The sequence below is a fragment of the Macrobrachium nipponense genome, chromosome 19 (assembly GCF_015104395.2).
Source record: "Macrobrachium nipponense isolate FS-2020 chromosome 19, ASM1510439v2, whole genome shotgun sequence".
Lineage (NCBI taxonomy): Eukaryota > Metazoa > Arthropoda > Malacostraca > Decapoda > Palaemonidae > Macrobrachium > Macrobrachium nipponense.
This window is the reverse complement of record NC_061088.1, coordinates 37,926,983-37,949,881: the sequence shown is the minus strand read 5'-3', so window position 1 is coordinate 37,949,881 and position 22,899 is coordinate 37,926,983. Positions and strand designations below refer to the sequence as shown.

Genomic DNA, 22,899 nt, shown 5'->3' with positions numbered 1-22,899 from the left:
TTCAAGTGACCATCTATATTTCTTTGCAGATTTACATATAAACAGTGGCAATTCTTAAATACAATATTAAACAAAGAGCAAACCACAAAAAAAAAAAAAAAAAAAAAAATGTACAATTCAAGTCCATCCTTCAGCCTGACTGATCCTTTACAAAGAACACGGGATACAAAATGCTTAACCAATCTGACTTACAGCTGCATAAGCAAGATAATGTTGTGGATAATGAAAGCTAATGATATTTTTTTCTATTTTTTCTTCTCATTTTCCACATATGCCTGTTCTTGGTTACTTCCTACTGGTTACAAATGTGTTCAGTTTTGAGTTGGTTACAAGCAACCATATTCTTGTGGCACATTACATCAATCCAGCTCCTGCAGCAAATGAAACCTCAATTGAGGAAATTGCTTTATTTTAGCAGTCCTCTAGAAGGCAATGCAACCATACATGAGTAATGAGCAGCTATAACCTATTTAATGAGGAAAGCACAGATATGAGTTCAACAGTTGTTCTTACAGTGATGTATATAAATCACCATATAAGAACTAGGATAAAATGAAAGAAAATTACGTACACATTTTTAATTAATTTGTATTTTTCAAAGCTAACAAACCTGAGGTCTTAACATTAGGATAATTCTTCTAGCACTAGCTGGAAACCAGTAAAAACAATCAAAGATTGTAAAAAAGGAATCTCTGGCATTTAGCAAACTCATGCATATAAGTGGCAGATGTTTGGTCATTGACCAAGCTCGGACTCCCGCGATATGTCAGTCTTTCTTCCAACCCATGATATGAGAGGGGCAGCTAGAGGTAGGCAGTTTAAGACTTCAGATTTGTTAGCTATGAAAAATACAAAATGATCAAAAATTTGTCATTTGTTCATATGCAGAACAAACCATCTGTCTTAACAACAGGATAGACTTATACTTGGAGGGAGGTACAAGTATCCAGAACCGGCTGGCGCTTCAGCCCGCCTGACTACCCTTCCTAGAAGATCAAGTTCTAAGGAAGGGGATCTGAGCCCATGAAAGAATAGATAAACAAGTATCCAAAAAATTCAACCTTCTGGGATGAAACACAATGAGAGATGTCCAGATTCATTGTATTAGCGGGAGGTAAAAAGAATTGTGTCTGTTCAAGCTACGAATCACATCTGCCACAGGGATTTGTTGCTACTCCTCTCTCCCTTTGTTGGAGAGAGGAGTAAGTGCTACCAGGAAGAAGAAAAGGGAAAAGGAGAAAGGAGGAGACCAACCATCTCCCTCACAATCATCTTAGGTAAGATACCAACTGTCCCGCTGGGGGCACTGGATGAGTTACTCAACTTGATGGGCAGCCACCACTAGACCCAACGAAAAGTGTCCAAGGACCTGTGGGCAATGTCCTTCTTGAAAAGGAAGTGAACGTGGTCTGCTTAAGCCAGGAACCAACATTCAAAACCCTATGAACAGACAAATTCTTCCTAATTGCCAAAGAGGAACTCATTCCTCTGATGTGATATGAACTAGCCTGCACAGACTCTGTGGTAGAACTATCTGATATGAAGTATTCTTTTTAATTACTTCACACGGCCAGAATGACAAGGAGATCTTGGATACTTTCATTCTGGACGGACCGGTGCCAAAACAAAAGTCAATGACCCTTCTGCCATGAAGTTAACTCTCTCTTTTGAGGAAGTCAATGCAAACAGGAAGATCTGTCTCAGGGTCAGATCTTATATTAACTATTGACGTAGTGGTTACATGAAGCTCAAGTGAGACTACTCAAGACCAGAGTAAGATCGCACATTGTACATTTGAGTTCCTTTGTTGAATAGGACTGTACAACACTCCAAAACACACCACTAATTCCCAGGATGAAGAAGTGTCTGAGCCTTTTAAGGAGCAGAATCAAACCAAAGTTGGCCCTGCAGTTCCTGAAAGCTGAAACGTAAATACCTTTTCATTTCTGTGAAAAAAAAAAAAAAATCCCATAACAGCTCACTGACGTGGCCCACTTGTCCCAGATGTGAAGCAACAGAGATTTTATTGCCTGGTGGAACGTTTCCACATGAGGCTGGTAAGGAAGGGCCCATGAAGAATTTCTCTCAGAAATGTTGAAAGATATATTAGCTCTGGGAACCACTCCACCTGTGTACACAGGAGAATCACCAAAGACACACTGAAATTTCTGCAGCTCACAGTTCTGCCCAAACCCTCTCCAGTACCTAACGGATCCCAAAGATTTCTCTGCTTAGGACCTGGCATATCTGGCAGAACTGATGGAATGCCTTTCTGGAGATTGCGCAAAAGATGCTAAAGAGCATCCTCTGTCTGAGGAAGAGGATCCTCGACTCCTAGTTTATTGTTGCAGCGAAAGGAAAAGAGGTCTAACCTTGATCTTCCCTAAATAAAAAAAAAAAAAAAAAAAAAAAAAAAAAAAAGTAAACCACTACTTCCTGCTTCAAAGACCACTCTACACTCGAGTCTGTACTCCACTGTCTGGAATATCGGTCAACACAATCCTCCTGCTTGGAAGTAGCTTACTATGAGCTCCACAGGTTTCGATTGCACACTGGTGCATCTTGACTGTCAAAAGAAAGGAGCTGGCGGCAGAAAGGATTTTTCATCCCAAATGAACAATTCTGAGACTGAATAGAAGACTTCTAGAATCCGTGAGTAAGACAAGGCTTAAAAAAAAAAGTCTTCAAAAGGTCGAAAAGATAATAGGGTACCCTATGGGGATGTCCTAAAATAAAAAACTCAGTACAGATATCATCTCCAAATGTCCTACTGTAAACTTTCGCATGACAAAGTAACTGCCTGTAGAACTGGAAGAAGTCCTTGAGCCGCCCTGGAGACATGCATCTTCTACAGTAGAGATTTCTTATAAGGTTATACCTTATGATGACCTACAATCAGTATGCTACTCATCAGAGGAGTCGACCTATAGTGATAGGTCCCAGGGCCTCTTTCTAGGCTAAGGAACCATCATGGCGGTGTTCCAGAGCAACATAGACAGAGCTAAGATGGATCCTACGTAATTTGAAGGAAAGGCCACCAGACTACAAGTTACATTACTGATCAGGACATTCGTATGGAGAAGGTTAATCTAGGAATCGAACCTAACCTAACCCAAAGTCGACTTCTTAAAGCATGGAAAATTTTGCATAATCAAGAGGTAGGCTAGGCTGAGAACTCCAACACTTAGGCTAGCAGAAATATGGAGAAATATGTTTGCTCAATTGAGGCTAGCTCTAGGACCCAACACCTAGGCTAGAATAAATAGGTCAGGGAAGGTTTAACTAGCGTACCCATCAATTGTCATTCTAGGTTAGTCTAAGAACTTATCCCTGTAAGCCAGCTATGCCAGAATCCTAGTACTTAGGCTCAGCTAAGATAGAAACAAAGGTTCTATCCAACGATACAAGCTACGCTAGTTCGTGAATTAACCACTTGCAAGGTTAAGAACTGGAGTATTTAGCTAAGCTAAGAACTGAACCTATTATGCTAGGTTAAGGTAGCTTTGACTAGTTAAGTTAGGCTAAGAACAACCACTTAGACTATGTCAAGGTAGCTTTAGACTAGTTAGACTAGGCTAAAAACTTAGACTAGGATAAGGTATGCTTGAACTAGTTAAACTAGGCTAAAGACTCATGAGTTACACTAGATTAAGAATTCAACTGTTTAGACCAGATTGAAGTAGCTTAGAACTAGACAGGGTAGGCTAAGAACTTAACCACTTAGACTTGATTAAAGCTGCTTTAAACTAGTTAGGCTAAGGATAAGATTAGCTTAGATATCAGCACTTGCTAGGCTACGAACTCAACTACTTAGGCTAGGTTAAGAAGGCTTTTGAATTATCTAGACTATTCTAAGACTTTACCCACTTAGGCTAGGTCGTGTTAGCAACTTGCCAGGTAAGAATGCAATTACTTAGGCTAGACTAAAATAGAAAGGCCAGCATTTCCTAAGCTTCCTTTTCCTTGAAGTGTCTTGGCCTGAATCCCAAAGAACGCTGGATGGCTTGATTGAATGAATCCATTGACTGGCATTTGCAAAGACGTTGTGAATGACCTTTTGGTAGGTCGTCATCGTTAGTCAAAATAACTATGCTTCTGAACACAATGTAACTTGAAGAGAAGACACTGGATGTGACGGTTCGATGAACCATGTATGTGAACTTGGTATACGGACGTGGGCAATGGTACACATACATGGCCGCTTACATGTACGTGTATGTTGGTATACATTGATGAAAGTTAGTGTATGGAAGTGGACGTTGGTGTACGGATGTGGTCATGGTACTACACATCCATGGACATTGGTATACAGAAGTGGGTTCGCTGATCGGACAAGAAGCAATGCTTTCAATGTGGTATGGCTGTTGGCTTAAAAATACATATCAAGCAGCTGGATATGTGCTGAATCATGTACATGGACAAGCGATGGTCACGTACTTGGACAAGTGATGAACCACGTACACGGACCAGTGATGCCACCCGTACACATTGTGTCATGTGGGGCAAAACAAGTTGGGACATCAGTGAGAAGATTGCTCCGAGAAAGCCTTCCTTCCACTAGCGCCACTTCCAACCTCACGAACGTGAACGTGTGGGAAAAACACGACCTTGTGAGGCAGATGTTAATGCACTCCTTCACTCCCAGCTGACAAAACCACAAAGTCCTTGATCCTCCAACGTCTGACACGATGGCGAGGTGGTGATGGAGAAGAGGTAGGAGAAGTAGTGAAACCGGTATCTCTGAAACCGGTATCTCTACGCAGTCTCTTAGAAGTAGGAGTCGGGAAGAGTCCCTCCGATATGACTCTTCTTCTTTGTAGATACCTCAGAAATCGTCTCTTGCAAAACAGTCCAGCCTCTTGGAGACCACTTGAACCAATACCTCGACGGTTCAGTGAGATAAGACGATGACGTCAAAACTGGAGGATGTGTGGCCACCACATCTGACGTCATAGGCTGAGAGGACGCTGGGAATGAAGTCATGACATCTCTAAGACCAGCGCTGGTTGATGGCCTCACTGGCGGAGTGATACGGAGCGACCCAGAGGGCGTCAACAATGAAAAAGGGGCTCTGAAAGGTGGCAGCACATGAGAGCCAATGTAGGAGTCCTGGGGAAGGCAGTACTGCTAAAGGGGCCGTTGGTGGGATACATGCTTCCAAGAAATGCGACAACAGCCCATCCAAGGAAGGAGAACCCTGTAGCCCAAGCGATGCCCAAACAACCGCCATCTTGGATGACTCCAATCTGAAATAAAGATATTAGATGCATTCCTCCTTTCGGTGGTAGAAACTCCAGAACAGCTACTACCAAACACAGCAGTCCATCCAAATATCAACTCCAGGAAGATCATACTGATGGGCTACAACCAACCACGATGGCAAAGTTGAAAGTCGCATCACTGCTCAACAGGAGTAGGAGAGACACCACCTAAGCAGACATCACGGGCAGAGATGTATGAGAATGACATTACAACATTGGGCTGTTGGTGACAGTGAAGATGGCAAAAGAAGCATCCTGACATCTCCTACAATAACTAGATGGACTCCCAGGACACGTATACGTGACGGATAGCGACGAATCTTCATGAAAAAAACCACTGTCGGAGAAATATGGGGGGAAATCGATACTCAGAGCAGCAACAACTATGCAGTCAGCAGAATCCATAATGTCACATGCCCATTCACGACGTCACACTGCAGACACTGTCACAAAGAGCGAGAGAACATTTTGAGTAGTTCAGAAAACGTAACACAAAATAGTATTATAATTATACCATTACCCAGTTGAACATCATATGTAAATGATGTTCACAGCAAGCTATAAGGTTGGTATCCCTGCATGACGAAGTTGAATTGTTCGGCAGGAACGGGTTTCGTAAACAGCAAGGAACCCACCGCTGACAGCGTTGATTGCTTCAAGTCACTTCTTCACAGCACAAATACACAAGTCAAAATTAGTGAAATGGCATCTCTGTCAGATGGAGGCAAAGAAGAGGGCTCCCAAGTCTTGGGAGACCACTGCCACTGCCAGAATCCAGACGAGAAACGCGGTTGACAACTTCAGAATCTGTAAATAAACGAAAATTCTCTCTCTCTCAGGAAGGAGACCGTAACCTGAGAGACTAAAATAATTATGTGTGAGGATGGAAGGAAAGACGGATGAGAGCCATACCGCCCGCGCCCCACTCCTATTAAATGACAGAAAGAGACAAGATGACAATCATGACTGGCCCTGCAAATAGTAGAACGGAAGATCGAATCATCAGCCATTAAAATTCATTCCAAACATCCTGAAAGCACACAATATCTGAAAGACTAAAACATTACAAAGTTCCCAGACATGTGTGAAAGATATATAAAACACTAAACCAAATTAAGGGGTCCTGTTTCTCTGAAGAGGCAATACTCTCTAGGAGATGGACCAGCCTATCACACATAATGCAAGTAATGCCAATGCAGAGTTAAAGACGTATCTACTGCAACAGCCTCTGCCCCAAGGAAGTTCAACACAGCAACATGGAAGGCTTGTCTAAAAACACTGATGTCCATGGAACTTCTAGGCTGCAAAAAAATTAGAAATCAAGTGCAGGATATGATCACAAAACCAGCTTTGAAAAGGAGTGCGAAGCAAAACTCCGCTCTCCAAGGCGGTAAAAGAAAAGACTGGCATATCACGGGGGTCCGAGCTTGGTCGATGACCAAACATCCACCGCGTATATGCATGAGTTGTCAGATGCCACAGATTCCTTTTTTTACAATCTTAGATTGTTTTTACCGGTTTCCAGCTAGCACTAGAAGAATTATCCTATTGTTAAGACCGAAGGTTTGTTCCGCGTATGAACAAACCAAATGTTCCCAACTGAAAAAGAATTCCCCTGGTGAGATGAATTTAAAGGCTTATTCTATGAACTCTTGAATTAGGTTTTCAAGAGGGCAAAACTCTGCAACCTTTAAATACATCTTGTACAAAAATGGTCTGTATCATAACCAGTGTTTACAAACTACCCAAGCACAGTCATACCAAAATCAATTTTGATCCTTATGTTAATGTAACAATGCAAAGTAGTATGCTATTTGAGCATCTTTTCTCTCTTATGCAATTCAAGTTAATGGCATTGTTCACAGATATATTACCTTTTTATGAAGACTTTGAGTCAGTCTATACGTATTCTTTTTCTCTTAAGGCAAGCTTCTAAGGAATAAGGAAAAATTATTCCAGATTCTTTCCATTTTTAATAATTTTGCCTTATTCCTGACAAGCTTGCCTGAAGAGAAAAAAGATGTAAAGTACATAGAATGATGCAAAGTCTTGATAAACAGATAGCATCAGTGAACAATACCATTAGCTTCAATAAAAATAACAATACTAAGTACTGGTGAAATTTGTAAGTTGAACATATATTTATCATATAATCTGACAAGACCAATGACTTGGACATCCAAATAACCACCGATGACTTACTTGTTCATGACCCATTAGTACTTTACAGCTTTGACAATGTATCCTTCCCCCCAACAAATCTCCTCTTGACATTTTCACCCCCTACCTTGGACAAGTGTTCTTCATACCCATCTAAGAAGAAATCTGGGGCTAAAGGAGAATCTGAAAATGAATACAGTGATGATAGTTATACTAAAACAAATATACAGCATTTCCAGTATGAAGTAGCACTTAACACTATTCACCATGCCAGTCTGCAAAGTAGAAAAAATAATATCAGCAGTTCTTAACAGGAAACAAAAACTTTGTGCCATATCCATACACTACATCCCTTTTTTCTCTAAAAAAAGAAAAAGAATGGGATATTTAAGACTTTACCCAACTCATATTAGTTGGGAAATGTTTCCTGTTTCAGAGGTCATAAAAGAATGGATGGGTACCAACTTTACCCAGTCAGTATTCATGAATCTTAGAAATATGAAAGTTAAAAGCAATTTAACTAAACAGAGTATGTACACTACAACATTACAGTGGTCCCTCTGTATTCACGGGGGATGCATACCAGACACCCCTTACCCCCGCGAATAGTTAGAACCCGCAAATACTTAGAGCCCCTATAAAAATGCTTAAAATGGCCTATTTTGTTAGTTAAAACTCAATAAAAACCCACTAAAAATTTTATACCTGGTTTTTCTAAATACGTAGTTTTATCACACAAAAAGTACATTTTATGATAAAATTGAAAAAAAAAAAAAAAAAAAGGAATTTGTTGATATTTCTCAGCAAAATACTGCGAATAGGTGAATTCCTCGCGAATAATGATGGGATATCCTCCACAGTGAAATTTGCGAATGCGTGAGTCCGTGAATCCGGAAAACGCAAATACGGGGGCCCACTGTATTTACACAATGCTGTTTAGAAGTAAATATCTTGCATGCAAATAATGTTTGGATCATTGTTATAAAGATGATCTTGTGCCAGGAAGGATCCTTGCTCCAATATGACCAGAAACTGTGCTTAGGTGTTAGGTGCTAAGAGGATAAAGAGGCCCAATATAAACCACTGGCTTTGATAATGTAACTGGGACAAAATTAACCCTTGGATGGATTCACCCTCGGGAGTAGTAATAACAGTTTGGGGTGGTGGATGGATTGATCCTGTAGATAAATAATACGTATTACACATCATCGATTTGGAAAGAATCGGGTGTGAAAGAGGTGCCAATACTTTTATAGCCCCTAAATTCACTAATGACAACTTTTACACCTGCTAAAATCATGAGTGTGGGTGTCTCAGGACTTCAGTAGTGCTTATGACTTGAAGGGAGAATGTTCTGTGTCTCTCACATGAAGTCTTATTGTAAATTTGCTCATAAATATACCATAGGGTTACTGTTGTTTTTTGTTCTTGTCTTTTATGATAGTATGTCAGTTGTAAATGTAATTTTACAAAGAAAAGTGCAAAGAAATTAGAAAATCATGTAAAATAAAAAAATAAAAAGTTACTGAATCTTTGTTCTCAGTAAATTTACATAAATATTTTTCAACATATATTCTAAGAATTTGTTACTGCTTTTATTTCTTATCTGTTTTGATATTGTGTGAGCAGTAATTATAATTTTAAAAAAAGTATTTATTAGAAGAAGTTGCAATAGTCTGCATGTAAATGTTAAATATCTTCTATGTTTTATGATCTTGTAAACCTAACACACAAAACCAATTACTACAATGCAGAAGCCCTAATTACAAATTTTAATATATTAATTATGGGAGAGAGGCATAATTGTGAATGAAATAAGCTTTTGCAAACTATAGAAAAAGCATAAACTACAATTTAAAGATTTATGGGGGGCAATTCCACCCTTCACGGCAAAAATGCAAATAAACTCACTTGGGTCAACAGCATATGAAGACAGGTCAGTAATGCCCTCATCCATAAGAACTTGTGAGTCAATAGCAAAGTTCCCAGTGTATGATCTAGAATTTTTGCAGAGCATGACATAAGCAGCATCAGCCATAATATCAGGCTTTCGAGAAAATTTATCCATCGAGTCACCTCCTCCAAGAAACTTTGTTGCTGCTGTAGTAATGGCTGAAAAATGAAAAAGAAGTCACAACATCAAGCAACTGGAACTGAAGCTGCAGTGCACACAAATATCAATTACTTGAGTACATGATTACATGATTACACAAAAACACTTAATTTTACGAGTGAACTTTTTTCTAGATATGTATAATCAAAAGCAGCTAGACAAGGAATGGAACTGCTTTTTATAGTATACTATTATCATCTGTTATTTGCACACAATTAGTAAAGATACCAAAGTATCAAAATTATACAATTAAAATAGCACTAAAAAATAAAATGAAGTCGTCTTGAACTACAAATAAAAACTACCATATTTGTGAACTACGAAGAAAAACCATCATACTTAAAAGACCACAGAAAAACACTGAAATACATTACAGTGGGCCCCCTTATTCGCGTTCTCTGGATTCGTGAATTCGTGCATTTGTGGATTTCACTCTGGACCATATCTACCTCATATTTGGAGGAAATTCGCCTATTCGCTGTATTTTTCTATGAGAAATATCCTCAAATTCCTGTTTTTCTTTTTTTAATCAATTTCATAAAATGCACTTTTTGTCATAAAACTACTAAAAAAACCAGGTATAACATTTTTTAGTGGGTTTTCCCTAGTTTCAACTACCAAAACAGACCGTTTTCATCATTTTTAAAGGAGTTCCAACTACTATTTGTGAGGGGGTCTGGTACACATCACCCGCGAATACAGGGGGACCACTGTATTTGTGATGCAGGCATCAAACATAAAGTTAGAGAGGATGAGGGTGAAATGTAAGTGGCTCATGGGTTACAATACTTACCTGAGCATCTTGCTGCACTTGCAAGTACTATATGGCTTCAATTTTTTTTTTATACTATATTCTTAAGTACAATTTTGGATTTCTACACCGGCCCTTGGGGTTTAAACAAACATTAATTCACACTATAGTAAAATAATTACATATTACTCTGACAAACTGTACCTTGTACTTGAGGAATTTCCAGATATTTTACATATATTCCTATTTAAACTTGGGTCCCTAATGTGGCCCCAGGGCCATGGTTTGAACAACTGAAATCAATACTACTTGAAGAAGCTTTCATACAGGGTTTGTAAAAAAACTTTTACTTAAGCTTTTTCATTCTGAGGGTAGCTTGTAGCCATATCTCTTAATCATCTTCCCTTGGAAGGGGATGTAGCTCTCTTACAAACAAAATTGAATCCCTTTACTTAAGGATACTCTGGAAAAGCATTATTATGTGAAAAGTTTACATGCGAGGCATACATACATACATGCATACATACTAGATAGTGCCAAAAAAATTTTTATCAAAGAAGCCTACTAAATCCTTCAGTCAGAATAGCTAAAAAAAAATTAAAAAGGGCAAACTTTCTAAGACAATTTGTAATTTTCATAGCTACAAACCAGAGGTCTTAACAATAGGATCATTTCTAGCGCCTAGCTGGATCCGGTTAAAAAGCAGATGAAAGCAAGGAATCTTCATCTGGCAACGCACACGTAGCTCGGGTTTGGATTGGTCAAGGATGATGCCACTATGCCAGTCTTTCCCAACTCAGTATGACTAAACAAACAGAGGGGCGGCTACAGGCGGGCTGTATAATGTTAAGACCTCAGGTTTGTTGCTATGAAAAATAAAAATTGTCTAAGAAAATTTGTCATTTGTTCATACGCGCAGAAACCTTTGGTCTTAACAATAGGAGAGACTCATACTTGGAGGGAGGTATAAGACATCCTAGACCGGCTGGGGGCCTACCCACCAGTCCAATTCTCAAAAGGAGGGACTGAAGCCCGTTGAGAAGCTAGATAAATTAATATCTAACCACTCAGAACCTGAGTGACATACAATGATATATGGGATAAACATTATAAAGGGAACCAAAGAGAAACTTTGACTGTCCAATAACAAACCAAGACACCAGGGTTTGTATTACTTCCAACCCCTCCTTGCCAAGGAGTGGAGCATATGCTACCAAACAGTGGGTAAGATATTTGTATGTTGCACGACCACACTATTAGTATGACTACCTTACTTACTTGTATCAGACCAGTCCAGCAAATGATGTGTCTATTCCTTAAGGGGGCCAGCCAGAACCCTTATATAGGGGGGTATGGGGCAAAAAATGCAGTCATGAAAAAATTCATAGAGCTTCCTCTGGCAATGGAGAATAAATATACGAAATATTTCGTCAAAATTCCTATTACTTTCGTAGTTACAAGGTAATCAGTAAATGTAACTCAATAAGCCAAAAACATTGATCCATACAGGAAAATGCAATAGTATTTCTTCTGTTATCATAATTTTTATAATTATTGTCAAAAATATTGTGAGCAATGGCATCTGTAGAGATTCCATGAGGCGGCAGGAGGGAACTTGTTCAGTTTACGGCTTCCAGTGCGAGGAGAAACCTCTTATAGTGTATACATCCGAGTTTCACCTTTGACATTCGCTTGCTTTTACATATGTTTATCTTTGTTTCAGCAAGAATTTCACCATGCCAATGAGGAAAAGACTAACAAAACATCTCGCTAACATACAGACGAAGAAAATTAGCTCTAATATGATTACAGAATATCATAATATACGCGATATTAGCGTAGTTAGTGAGGAGAGAGAGAGAGAGAGAGAGAGAGGGAGGGGTTCGTAGTTAGGAACGCCCCCATCTTGCCTGACGCACACGTCGTGCAGTACCCCAGGCTATGGTCATTGAGTAAAGGGATCTTTATTTATGATAAAATAACATATTTTTGGTTTATTAATACCCAAAAAGGAATATGAAATTCATAATAATCATGATTTATTAACAATGTCTTTGAAAAAAAAGAGTACATGTTCGAGTTTCACCTCTGACATTCTCTTGCTTTTACGTTTCTTTACCTTTGTTTCGGCAAGAATTTCATCATGCCAAAGAGGAAAATACAAGGAAAACATCTCGCTAACATATAGAAGAAGAAAATTCGCTGTAATAAGCCGAGTTAGTGAAAGAGAGAGAGAGAGTTGCGTAGGAAGGAGTGCCCCATCTTGCCTGACGCAGTGCCCCAGGCTATGATATATGAGTAAAGGGATCATCATTTACGATTAAATTATGGGAAATAACATAGTTTTGCTTTATTAATACCCAAAACAGAAATATGCATTCATAATAATCATTATTTATTAACATTGTCTTTATAAAAATACAAAGGAAAACTTTGAACGCCCGTATCTCAAAACTATACTTATTGACCTTCAAAATCTATCTCCTAACTTAGTTTTAAAGTTATAGCACTGAAATTTGATTTATACCTCAGAAAGACATTATAGAACAATCATATGAAGCCCTTTTTTCCAATTTTTGTTTTGCCTTTTTTTTTATAAATTTTTTTTTCCTGATTTATAGGGTTTATTTTTTTACCATAATGAGAAATTCATATCTAGCAAAAAAATGACTTTTAGAAAAAAAAACTCCTCATTCGATTGGAGGTCTACATCAGGTCTTTATATGGTAGTAATCCCAGGTCTTAATATCAAATATCAAGGGAGGAGATAGAATTTGAAAAATGGTTAATTTTGGGATAAATCGCCCTGGCATCACAAAACCGAAGGTCAGAGGCGAAAATCATATGCGGTTTGGAGATGTCCCAAGTCACCTTATCAAGTGGTATGAATATCAAAGTACTGTCCTTAAAAAATGGCATTAGCTGGCTGGCCCCCCTTAAACTGCTCGAATGAAGAAGGAAAGGTATACAAGAGAAAGAAGGAGACTAGCCAACTCACTCATTCTCTCATCCACACAATCATCTTAGGTAAGATACAAAGGTGCCCTGTTAAGGGCAACCATGGGTTACACAACCTGTTGGGCAGCCACCTCAGGACCCAGGGAAAATGTGTCCGCAGATCTGTGGGCAACATCCTTAAGATAGGAGGTGAATGTGGACTGGCGTAACCAAGTACCAGCACTCAGCACTCTATATACAGCCAATTTCTCTTTGAAAGCCAGAGAGGGACCAATACCTCTAACGTCATGCGCTCTAGCCTGCACAGACGTGGTGGTGGAATCATCAAGAGTCAAGTATGCCTGTCTGATGGCTTTCCATATCCAAAAAGAGATAAGCCAGAAGGAAAACTGTCTTGAGCATCAGGTTCCTGTCAGATGAGTGATGCAAGGGCTCACATGGACTCTTTAGTGAAACTCTTAAGAACCAAGGAAACATCCCACGTTGGAGGCTTGAGCTCTCTAGGAGAACTCAACTGCTCAAACCCCTTAACTAGCAGGGAAAGTTCCCAGGAAGAGGAGATGTCAATACCCTTAACCTGTTAAGTGTCACCCACGTAATAATACGTTTACCACAATCTACTTGGTAGTGCCTTCAACGGATTATTATGTTCAAGACTTTAACTGTGCTTGTCAAGCCGTCAGTCGCGTAATAATACGTTTACTCGTATAGAAAGTGTAGGAACATCATTTAGTAACACTCTCAGCACATGGGAAACTTATTTCCAGCCTGGCAACTCTTTCCTGGTGGTCGCTTATGCTAGAAAACTGCCTGTCCCTGCAGGTTTTCTTTCAGTATGCTTGGCCGTTTATCGAGAGAGATAGATTTTCACGTATTTCACAATGCATGTCCCAAAGAGGAGGCGTATTTCTTCAGGTGAGATCAATCAAATAATAGATGAGGAGTCTGATATTGATGACCTATTTGAGGATGAGAGCTCTAGTTCTGAATCCTCCAGTGATGAGGATATTGAGGAAACAAACTTTTCTTCCAGTAGCAGGAGAGAAGATGACTTTTCTTTGCCGAGTGACTGGACTCCGAGAGAGAGAGAGAGAGAGAGAGAGAGAGAGAGAGAGAGAGAGAGAGAGAGAGAGAGAGAGAGAGAGAGAGAGAATCCCTTTACTTTTGTTGCTGATCCCAGCATGAAATTTACAGTTGAGGATGAAGACAAGCCATTAGAATATTTTGAGAAATATTTTGATGATGAAATCATTGATTACCTCGTGAAAGAAACAAACAGATTTGCAAATCAGTTTCTAGATGAGAATGTAGAACATTTTGTCTCCACAATCACGAGTACATAGATAGATGGTTTGATACTGTGAAGTAGGATTGTGTGTAGCCCCTTGCTTTAGAGATTGGCATACGAAAGAATAATAGTGCATGTATGTACTATAATATTTTTCATTCAGCATTATGAAGCCTTTTGAAATAAAATAATTGTAGTATTAATTTTTTTTACTCCAACATTTAATAATTTCCTACACTTAACTACAGTATGAATAATAAGCATAAAAATCAATATTAACTTTGAAAAACTATCATCAGTGCTATGATCGCTAATTACAAAAAAAGTGTGACGGTACGTTAGCAGCGAGCTCATCTGGGGGGGACGCTTAACAGGTTAAGGCGTAACACCAAACTCAGGACCTCCCTGTAGCCTCTGATGGCAGAAACGGACAAACGTTTCTCGTCTCTGAGGAAGGTTAAAAAGTCTGCTATTCGCTGAACAGAGGTCGTGAGTGGAGAAAAAACCCATTTACGACACCAATCACAGTAGATCGCCCATTTGCCTTGGTAAACCGCTTAGGTCGAATTTCTAAGACTGCTGGACATATGCCCAGCTGTTCTCTGAGAAAAGCCTCTCTCTCGGAGGAGATACTTGATAGCCTCCAACTGTGAAGAGACAGGGATTCTACTGACTGGTGGAACCTTTCCGCATGGGGCTGACACAGGAGATGTCGCCAGGGGGGAATCTCCCTTGGAACCTGTGACAATAACGACAGCAGATCTGGGAACAGTTCGGCCTGAGGCCACAAAGGGGCTACCTAAGTCATCCTGAGACCCTGTGAACTCATTAGCCTGTTCAGAACTTGACGGATCAAACAAAATGGAAGGAAGGCATACACCTCAAGGTTGTCCCAGGGATGTTGGAATGTGTACTCTGCCAATGCTAAAGGATCTGGAACCACTGAACAGAACACCTCCAGCTTCCTGTTGAAGCATGTCGCAGCATGGGTCTTCCCCAAATCTGTAAAAGCTTGTCTGCCACCACTTGATGAAGGGACCACTCTGTGCCTAGGATCTGATCCCGGCGACTGAGTTTGTCTGCGACCACGTTCCGTTTTCCTGGGATATACGTACTTGGCTGAGAGCTCGACCGAATTGCTGACTGCCCACTGGTGAAACTCAATGGTCAAGGCGTGAAGTTGACGTGAAACCAGGCCTCTCTGTTTGTTCACATAGGCTACCACCGTGGTGTTGTCCGACATGAGAACGACAGAATGACCTTCAACTTTCCCCCGAAACTCCTTAGACCCACAAAAGCCCCCTTCAACTCCAAGACGTTGATATGTTGCTGCTTATCCTCAAAACTCCAAATGCCTGAAGTGATGAGGCCGCCTAAATGAACCCCCCAACCTGCGAGGGAGGTGTCCGAGAACAGAAGGAAGTCCAGTGGAAGAGAACGCAGAGGGACACCCTTCAACAGATTCTGGTCGTCCAACCACCAACGAAGGTCTTCTCTCACTTCCAGAGACAGAGGAACCATTAACAGGGGAGAGTCCCCTACCGGAGACCAGAATTCTCCCAGTCTCCATTGCAGAGACCGAAGATGAAGACGCCCATGAGGGACCAGCTTCTCCAGGGAAGACAACACTCCCAGAAGAACCTGCCACTGATGAGCTGACTGATGTGACTCTGACAGGAAGTTGCGCGTCACCGCCCGCAACTTCTCCAATCTCTGATCCGACGGGAAAACTTTTGCCACTGTCGTATCGATGACCATGCCCAGGTAGAGAATCCTTTGACTGGGTACGAGGTTTGACTTTTCCTGGTTGACTAATATGCCCAGTTCCAAGCAGAACCGAAGTAGATGATCCCTGTCCTGCAGCAGCTTTTCCCTGGAAACTGTCAAGACTAGCCAATCGTCAAGGTACCTCAGAAAACGGATCCCCTGAGCATGGGCCCAACTTGACATGAGAGAGAAGACCCTTGTTAACACTTGAGGGACAGTCGTCAGCCCGAAGCACAAGACTTTGAACTCGAAGACCTTGTCCCCAAGAGAGAAGCGAAGGAATTTCCTGGATGTGGGATGAACAGGGATTTGGAAGTATGCGTCCCTTAAGTCTATCGACAGCATGAAGTTGCCTTCCCTCACAGCTGCCAACACCGAGTGCGGGGTCTCCATCTTGAACCGTGTCTTCCTGATGAAGTGATTCAAGGTGGATAAGTCTTTCACAGGCCTCCATCCTCCCGACGCCTTGGGCACCAAGAAGATGTGACTGTAAAAACCCAGGGACGGACGCACTACTTCCTCTAACGCATCCTTGTCCAGCATTTTCTGCACTTCCTCCCGAAGAGTCAAGAACTTCAGAGAATCTGGGGGATATGCCTTCCTGAGCTACGGCTTGTCCGACAGAGGAGGAGAGAAGTTGAATGGCAGTAGGTATCCCACCCGAAGGACATCTACCACCCACTTCTCCACCCCATAACTCTGTCACTTGGCCCAGTGGCCAGCCAGGCACCCCCCACCCGTGGCGCAGGAGAGGGAGAGATGCCTAACCTACCGACGGCCCCCTTTACCTCTGCCCTTTGGGCCTCTTCTTGGCTTAAAGAAACAAGAGCGAAAGGGGCATTGATCTTCTGACTTAGGCTGTGTTGAACGGGAAGGTCCTGCTGAACTCAAGTTGGGGTCTCCGAGGACGAGACTCCAACTTAGATATGGCCTGGTGCACCAGCCTGTCTTTGGTGTCAGCCCGGCGTCGGTCTATCGCATTCTCGAGCTATGTCCGAGGAAACAAAAATTGGGACTCCAACAGATCTCCGTTCCTCAACGCCAGCAAGGACTCGGTGTTGAGCGATCTCTTCATCATAGACAAAGCCGCGTCCCTTCTAATCAGAAGAAGGTTAGCCCATAAATTAGCACTGAGGTGAACCATATATGAAAATGCCTTGCTCCCGGACTGCAACAGACTGGCAAGCGAGGATGCACTCACCAACCCTTCTGGGGACCCGTCGGAAGCTAACTTGGCAATAACCACAGACCAGAAGTCCAGCCAAGAAACCGTCTGCAACATGGAGGCCACCATAGATTCCAATGCTGAGGCATCTTGCGGAGACATGGACGGAGCCACCGACCTCACCTGTTCCAAAGGCGAATGACGTCTGGGTTAAGATGGCGTGACAACAAAAAAGCAGAGCTCGTATCATAGTACTTCCTATGTCTCGTGAAAGGCGTGGTATTAGTTTGGTAGAGCCCCTAGAGCGAAGATAACCGTCCCAGTCTAAAACAGAGGCGTTAACCTTCTCGGGAATCAAATAAACTCCCTAAAAGAAGGGGCTACATTACAAACATTAGCCTGGTGGCCTCCCAATACTTCCAGCGCGAATCAATGTAAGAAAAGGAAGGAGACGCAGGAACAACGGTGCTATGGGGGTTGAACACTACAGGAGATAAACCATCGGAAAGAGGCGAAAAACCTTCTCAAGTAAGAAGAGTCGAAACCCTCCGATGTTCTCTCTTGCCCTAAAATGACCTCCACTGCTCCTTAGGCCATGGCCAGCATTCCATGCAAGGATTCGTGATAGTACAAAAATTAGAACGACACCTACTGCACGTTATGTGAGGGTCAGTCGCTGCCAAAGCCAGAAAACGAGAACACAGAAAACCTGGAACTCCGGGGCACATATGCTGACGCCGTGAAGGAGCAGAAGAAGCCATAATATCAGCCAAACACACACACACACTAAACACAAGCGAAACGGGCAATGAACCGGGGAAAGGCTAAGAGAGGTTAACACAACTCTCGCCCAGGCGGTCAAGGAAAAGACTGGTGTAGCAGCGTCGTCCTTGACCAATCCTCACCCGAGCTACGCATGCGTTGCCAGATATCACAAGATTCCTTGCTTTCATCTGCTTTTTAACCGGATCCAGCTAGGTGCTAGAAATGATCCTATTGTTAAGACCGAAGGTTTGTTCACGTATGAACAATAATGATCTATTCATGTATAGTGAACAAAAGATAACATGATATAAAGTCAATAAGAGAACATAAAAGGTCTAAAAGGCAATACTAAAATATAGCGATTCCTCTGCATAGTTAAGGGTTAGGTTCTTGAACCCAATATTTATGTTGATAATTTAATTGGCCAAAAAACCTTTCAGAACCCCTTAGAAACACATTAAACCCAGTTTACAACTGTTTAAAGAACACATCAAAAGGGCACATTCGGTAGTAGATGCTATGAGTAACTTTTATTATTATTATTGTGTATGCTGGAAACAGACCTTCTTTCAAACATGTTTTATTGAATACAATGGCAGAATTTACAGAATTGATCTTATACAGAATTCTCTCAATTCTTCTAAGAACTTGCTTCTCTGGCACATTGGTATTTCTAAGCAGCTGTCTGGTGTTCATCATGCTATAAGTCATCAATGGAATTTCAGACTGGTGTTAGCAAAGACGGCAGAGGATCAGAGACAGCCTAAGAGTCGGCATAAGGTACTATTCAAGTGTGTCTCGTAGGTCGGGAACAGGCCATAGTTGTTGGGGCAATCCATATTTCTTATGTTTCTTTCAGGTTTCTTCTTAAGGACGTCTACATGTTTTGGCCACCTCATTTGGCCATCCACGGGATGGGATTGCTGCGTGCAATGAGCTACTTCAGTGGGATTTGCACTATTTATTGCAAGTGGGTGGCTTGAGGAATCTGGTACACTATTTTTCACTGGGCGCTGCTTGTGGCGTTGCGTGTGATGTCATCAAGGGGACAGCTTCTGGTTGGCTGTCCTCTTAGTGGGCAGAACCTCATTCTCATTGGTGATGATGGAGGTCTTCTCGAAGGACGTGCTGCCAGGTCATCCTCAGGGTGAGAGCTTGTGCTTCGATCACCCTCAGGATTTCGAATGACGTCTTCAGGAAGAGATCTAACAATTCCTGTATCCTCATGATCCCTTTGCTTTGGTGCAATAGTCATGGTAGGGAGTTGTCTGCTGCCCTCCTGACTCCCAATGTGGAGTGCTTCTAGGATTCGCATATGTCGTATATCTGGTGCCAGGTCAATAACCTCAAAGTTCCTGACAATATCGCAGCAGCAGATCCTTTTGTTATATGCAGTTCTTGCATGGTTTTATATTGTACCTTCCTGAGCGGGACAAGAGATCCTCTTGTCCTCTTTAAGGGATCCTGCAGCAGGGCGGGGTTATTCTTCATAATAAGGCTGCATTTCTTCTCACTCTTCTAGAAGATGACTAAGTTGATATGCTTGCTGCTATCAATCGGGGAGCTGTGAATCTGGATTATTTCCTGTAGGGCTCGCTCATTTTCTTTATACCACTGAATACAGTAATACCTCGAACTTACGTGATTCGATTTGCATGAATTCACAATAGCGCAAAGTTTTTATTGGAACCTAACGAATTATCACACGCAAGTTCTTCACAATACCACGAACATTTGCAAATCCTCCAAAAACACTGCAAAACCCTGCAAGAGTGTTTATGTTTAATATATTAATAAATTTTTAAGTTTTAAAGCTTTTCTGTATAAAATCTTTATCAAAAATTTTTTATTTTTATTTTTGTACATGCATAAATATGATACAAAGGTAATTACAGCACCTACAGTTAGTGCATATATGTACGTACTTTTACAAGATGCAATACCCATTCACAAAGTTACTGCGCTTTTCAAAAATGATGTCCATTCAGAAAGTTTGTTTAATTTTTGAAGTATGTACTAGTATACTACAATTACTATAAGTTTTCATGCATTTAAGTGTAAAATCAGTATGGAGATTTTGTGTATGCTATTTATATTTTTGAAAATATATACAAAGGCAGTATGTAATTCAGTGTTTGTCACTTTATAAGACCATGATCAACTAGTTAAACACATCAGAGATATAACAGAGTTGTCATTCTGTGAAAATTACTTTCTTAACCTCAGAGAAAAGTGCTGGTTACAGTCTGTATGTACTATGTTACATAATTACAGCACATACAGTTAATGTACTTTCAGAAGACGTGAGCCCACTTGCACTTTTTAAAGATGGTACCCATCCAGAGTTTTACCTCATATGACCTGGAGATGATGCCATTTGGTCGGGCTGGTTTGATAGAATTCGTTAATGCTCTAAAAATTACACTTTGTTAACCTGAAAGATAAATGCTGGTGCAATCTATATTACTGTACAAAATACAGTAATAAATGGCACTAATATGAAGCCCTAAATCTCATCATCAAAGTCTATCTGGCATGGGTGATGACGCAGGCTCTATAGACACACACCATTGGCTAGAAGGAATAGCGGCAACCAATCACAGAGCAGGACAACAGCATTTGTTGGATACTGGGATGCTTGCTTCGTCTTGGCATCAGTTCAACACGCTAGCATCATTACATATCCTGTTCACAGTGTTAAAAATTGTGTGCTTTTGTCACGTTTTTATGTATGTAGAACGCACTTTAACCACCAAGATGCCTAAACATCAAGCACCTTTTAAGGCTTCTAGCAGTCTTCCTAAGAAATAGAAGGTGATGACACTAGAAGAAAAAGTTAAAAGTGCTAGATATGTTGAAATCTGGAGAGACTATTTCAAGTATAGGACAGCAGTTGGGGATGAATGAGAGCTCTGTATGTTCTATTAAGAACAAAGAGGCAGAAATTTGGAAAATGGCCTCCAAGAGCTACCTAAATAAAGCGAAACAGGTTTCAACGAAGAAAGACCCAAACATTGCGAAGATGGAATCTACCCTTGCAGTATGGATAGAAGACTGCCGTAAAAAAGACATCCCCTTTGCAGCTTTATAAGAAGATTGTAGAAGAGGGTACTACAAATGAGCCACAGCCAGGAACGTTGTCGACATCACCAGACAGTGGGAGTTTTCAGGCCAGCAAGGGGATGGTTTGACAAGTTTTCTAAACAGTTTAACATAAGAGTATGAAGCTGCATGGAGAAACTGCAACTGCTGATGTCAAAGTTGCAAAGGTATCCAGAGACCTTCAAAGACATCATCCAGGAGATGGGATACAGGCCTGAACAGATCTTCAACATGGATGAAACTGAACTTTTCTGGATTTAAGGCCCATAAGGACAGGGTCACACTCATTATATGTGGGAATGCTGCTGGCCACATGCTAAAACCTGACTTGATTTATAAGTCTGCAAACCCCAGGGTCCTCAAAAACAAAAATAAGATTACCTTGCCTGACTACTAGATGCATAACTCCAAGGCCTGGATAACCAAAGTCTTAAATTACATCAGACTGGTTCCACCGATGTTTCACCCCTTAAGTAAAAACATACCTTTCCGACTTAGACCTTGATTTTAAGCTTTTGCTAACCATGGACAATGCTGGAGGGCATGCCACAGATCGGTCTCATGACGGAGTACAGATTGAATTCCTCCTTCCCAACACCACTTCCCTCATACAACCTATGGACCAAGGTGTGATATGTGCATTCAAGGCCCTCTACACATGTAATTCTCTGCAACACCTGGTGAATGCAATGTATATGGTGGATCACATTAAAAGAATATTGGAAGACATTCACCATTGCATTGTGCCTTTCAATAATTCAGTCTGCTCTCCAAGAAATGAAAAAAGAAACACTGAATGCATGCTGGAAAAAGCTGTGGCCAGATGCAGTCCATGACTATAAGGGCTTCTTTCCGGAGGAGATACGTAATGCAGCTGTCAGTAAGGCTGTGAAACTGGCAAAATTTGCTTGGGGGTGAAGGATTTACGGATTGCACCAAAGACAACAATCTTATCGATGCCCACTCTCACAACCTAACAGATGATGACTTGCTTGAGTTTATCAAGTCAGCGAGTGAAGAGGATGAAGAATCAGCAAAAGAACAAGATGACGAGGGTCTTTCAATTGATCGTCTTGGGATAATCCTTAGGGCACAACAGGAGGTGCTAGCCCATATAGAAGAGTGGGATCCACAATTTGAACATGCTCTGAAGGTGAAAAAGGCCATAGAATTAGCCATGGAGACATACAGAACCCTCTACCAAACCATGAAAAAGCAGCAGCAGCAGCAGCAGAGCAAAATAACTTGGTTCTTCACTCCAAAATCCAAACCGTCGCAAGAACCCCCAATCAAAGAAGTACCTGTAGCAGCCCTGGCAGAAGAGTTTCCTCTATCGGAAGAGGAAGACTTTGAGGAGCTGTAGCTCCTATAGTACGCTGTGCAGTCTTCATCATATTGCACAGCTAATTCATCATCTTCAAATCAACATTCATCACTGGTGAGTACCCATACTTACTGTTTTTTTTATTTACAGTCTAGTACATTTTTAATGTGCATAAAGTAAGTATGTATATTCTCTCTCTCTCTCTCTCTCTCTCTCTCTCTCTCTCTCTCTCTCTCTCTCTCTCT

The 22,899-nt window shown here is 41.1% G+C and overlaps 1 protein-coding gene across 3 annotated transcripts in view; it reads right to left on the bottom strand.

Moving 5' to 3' along the window:
* Positions 1-22,899, bottom strand: part of LOC135216313 (hydroxysteroid dehydrogenase-like protein 2) — a 122,993-nt gene continuing 100,094 nt past the window's right edge. The window contains exons 5-7 of one of the 3 annotated variants that reach the window (XM_064251504.1): positions 9,333-9,533; positions 7,464-7,604; positions 1-466 (exon numbers count right to left, since the gene is read on the bottom strand). In XM_064251504.1, coding sequence (XP_064107574.1) covers positions 7,486-7,604; positions 9,333-9,533 — 320 coding nt within the window. In that variant the 3' untranslated portion in view covers positions 1-466; positions 7,464-7,485. Of the gene's footprint in view, positions 7,605-9,332; positions 9,534-22,899 lie in introns of all 3 variants that reach the window. The other 2 variants (XM_064251494.1, XM_064251487.1) reach the window with 2 other exon arrangements.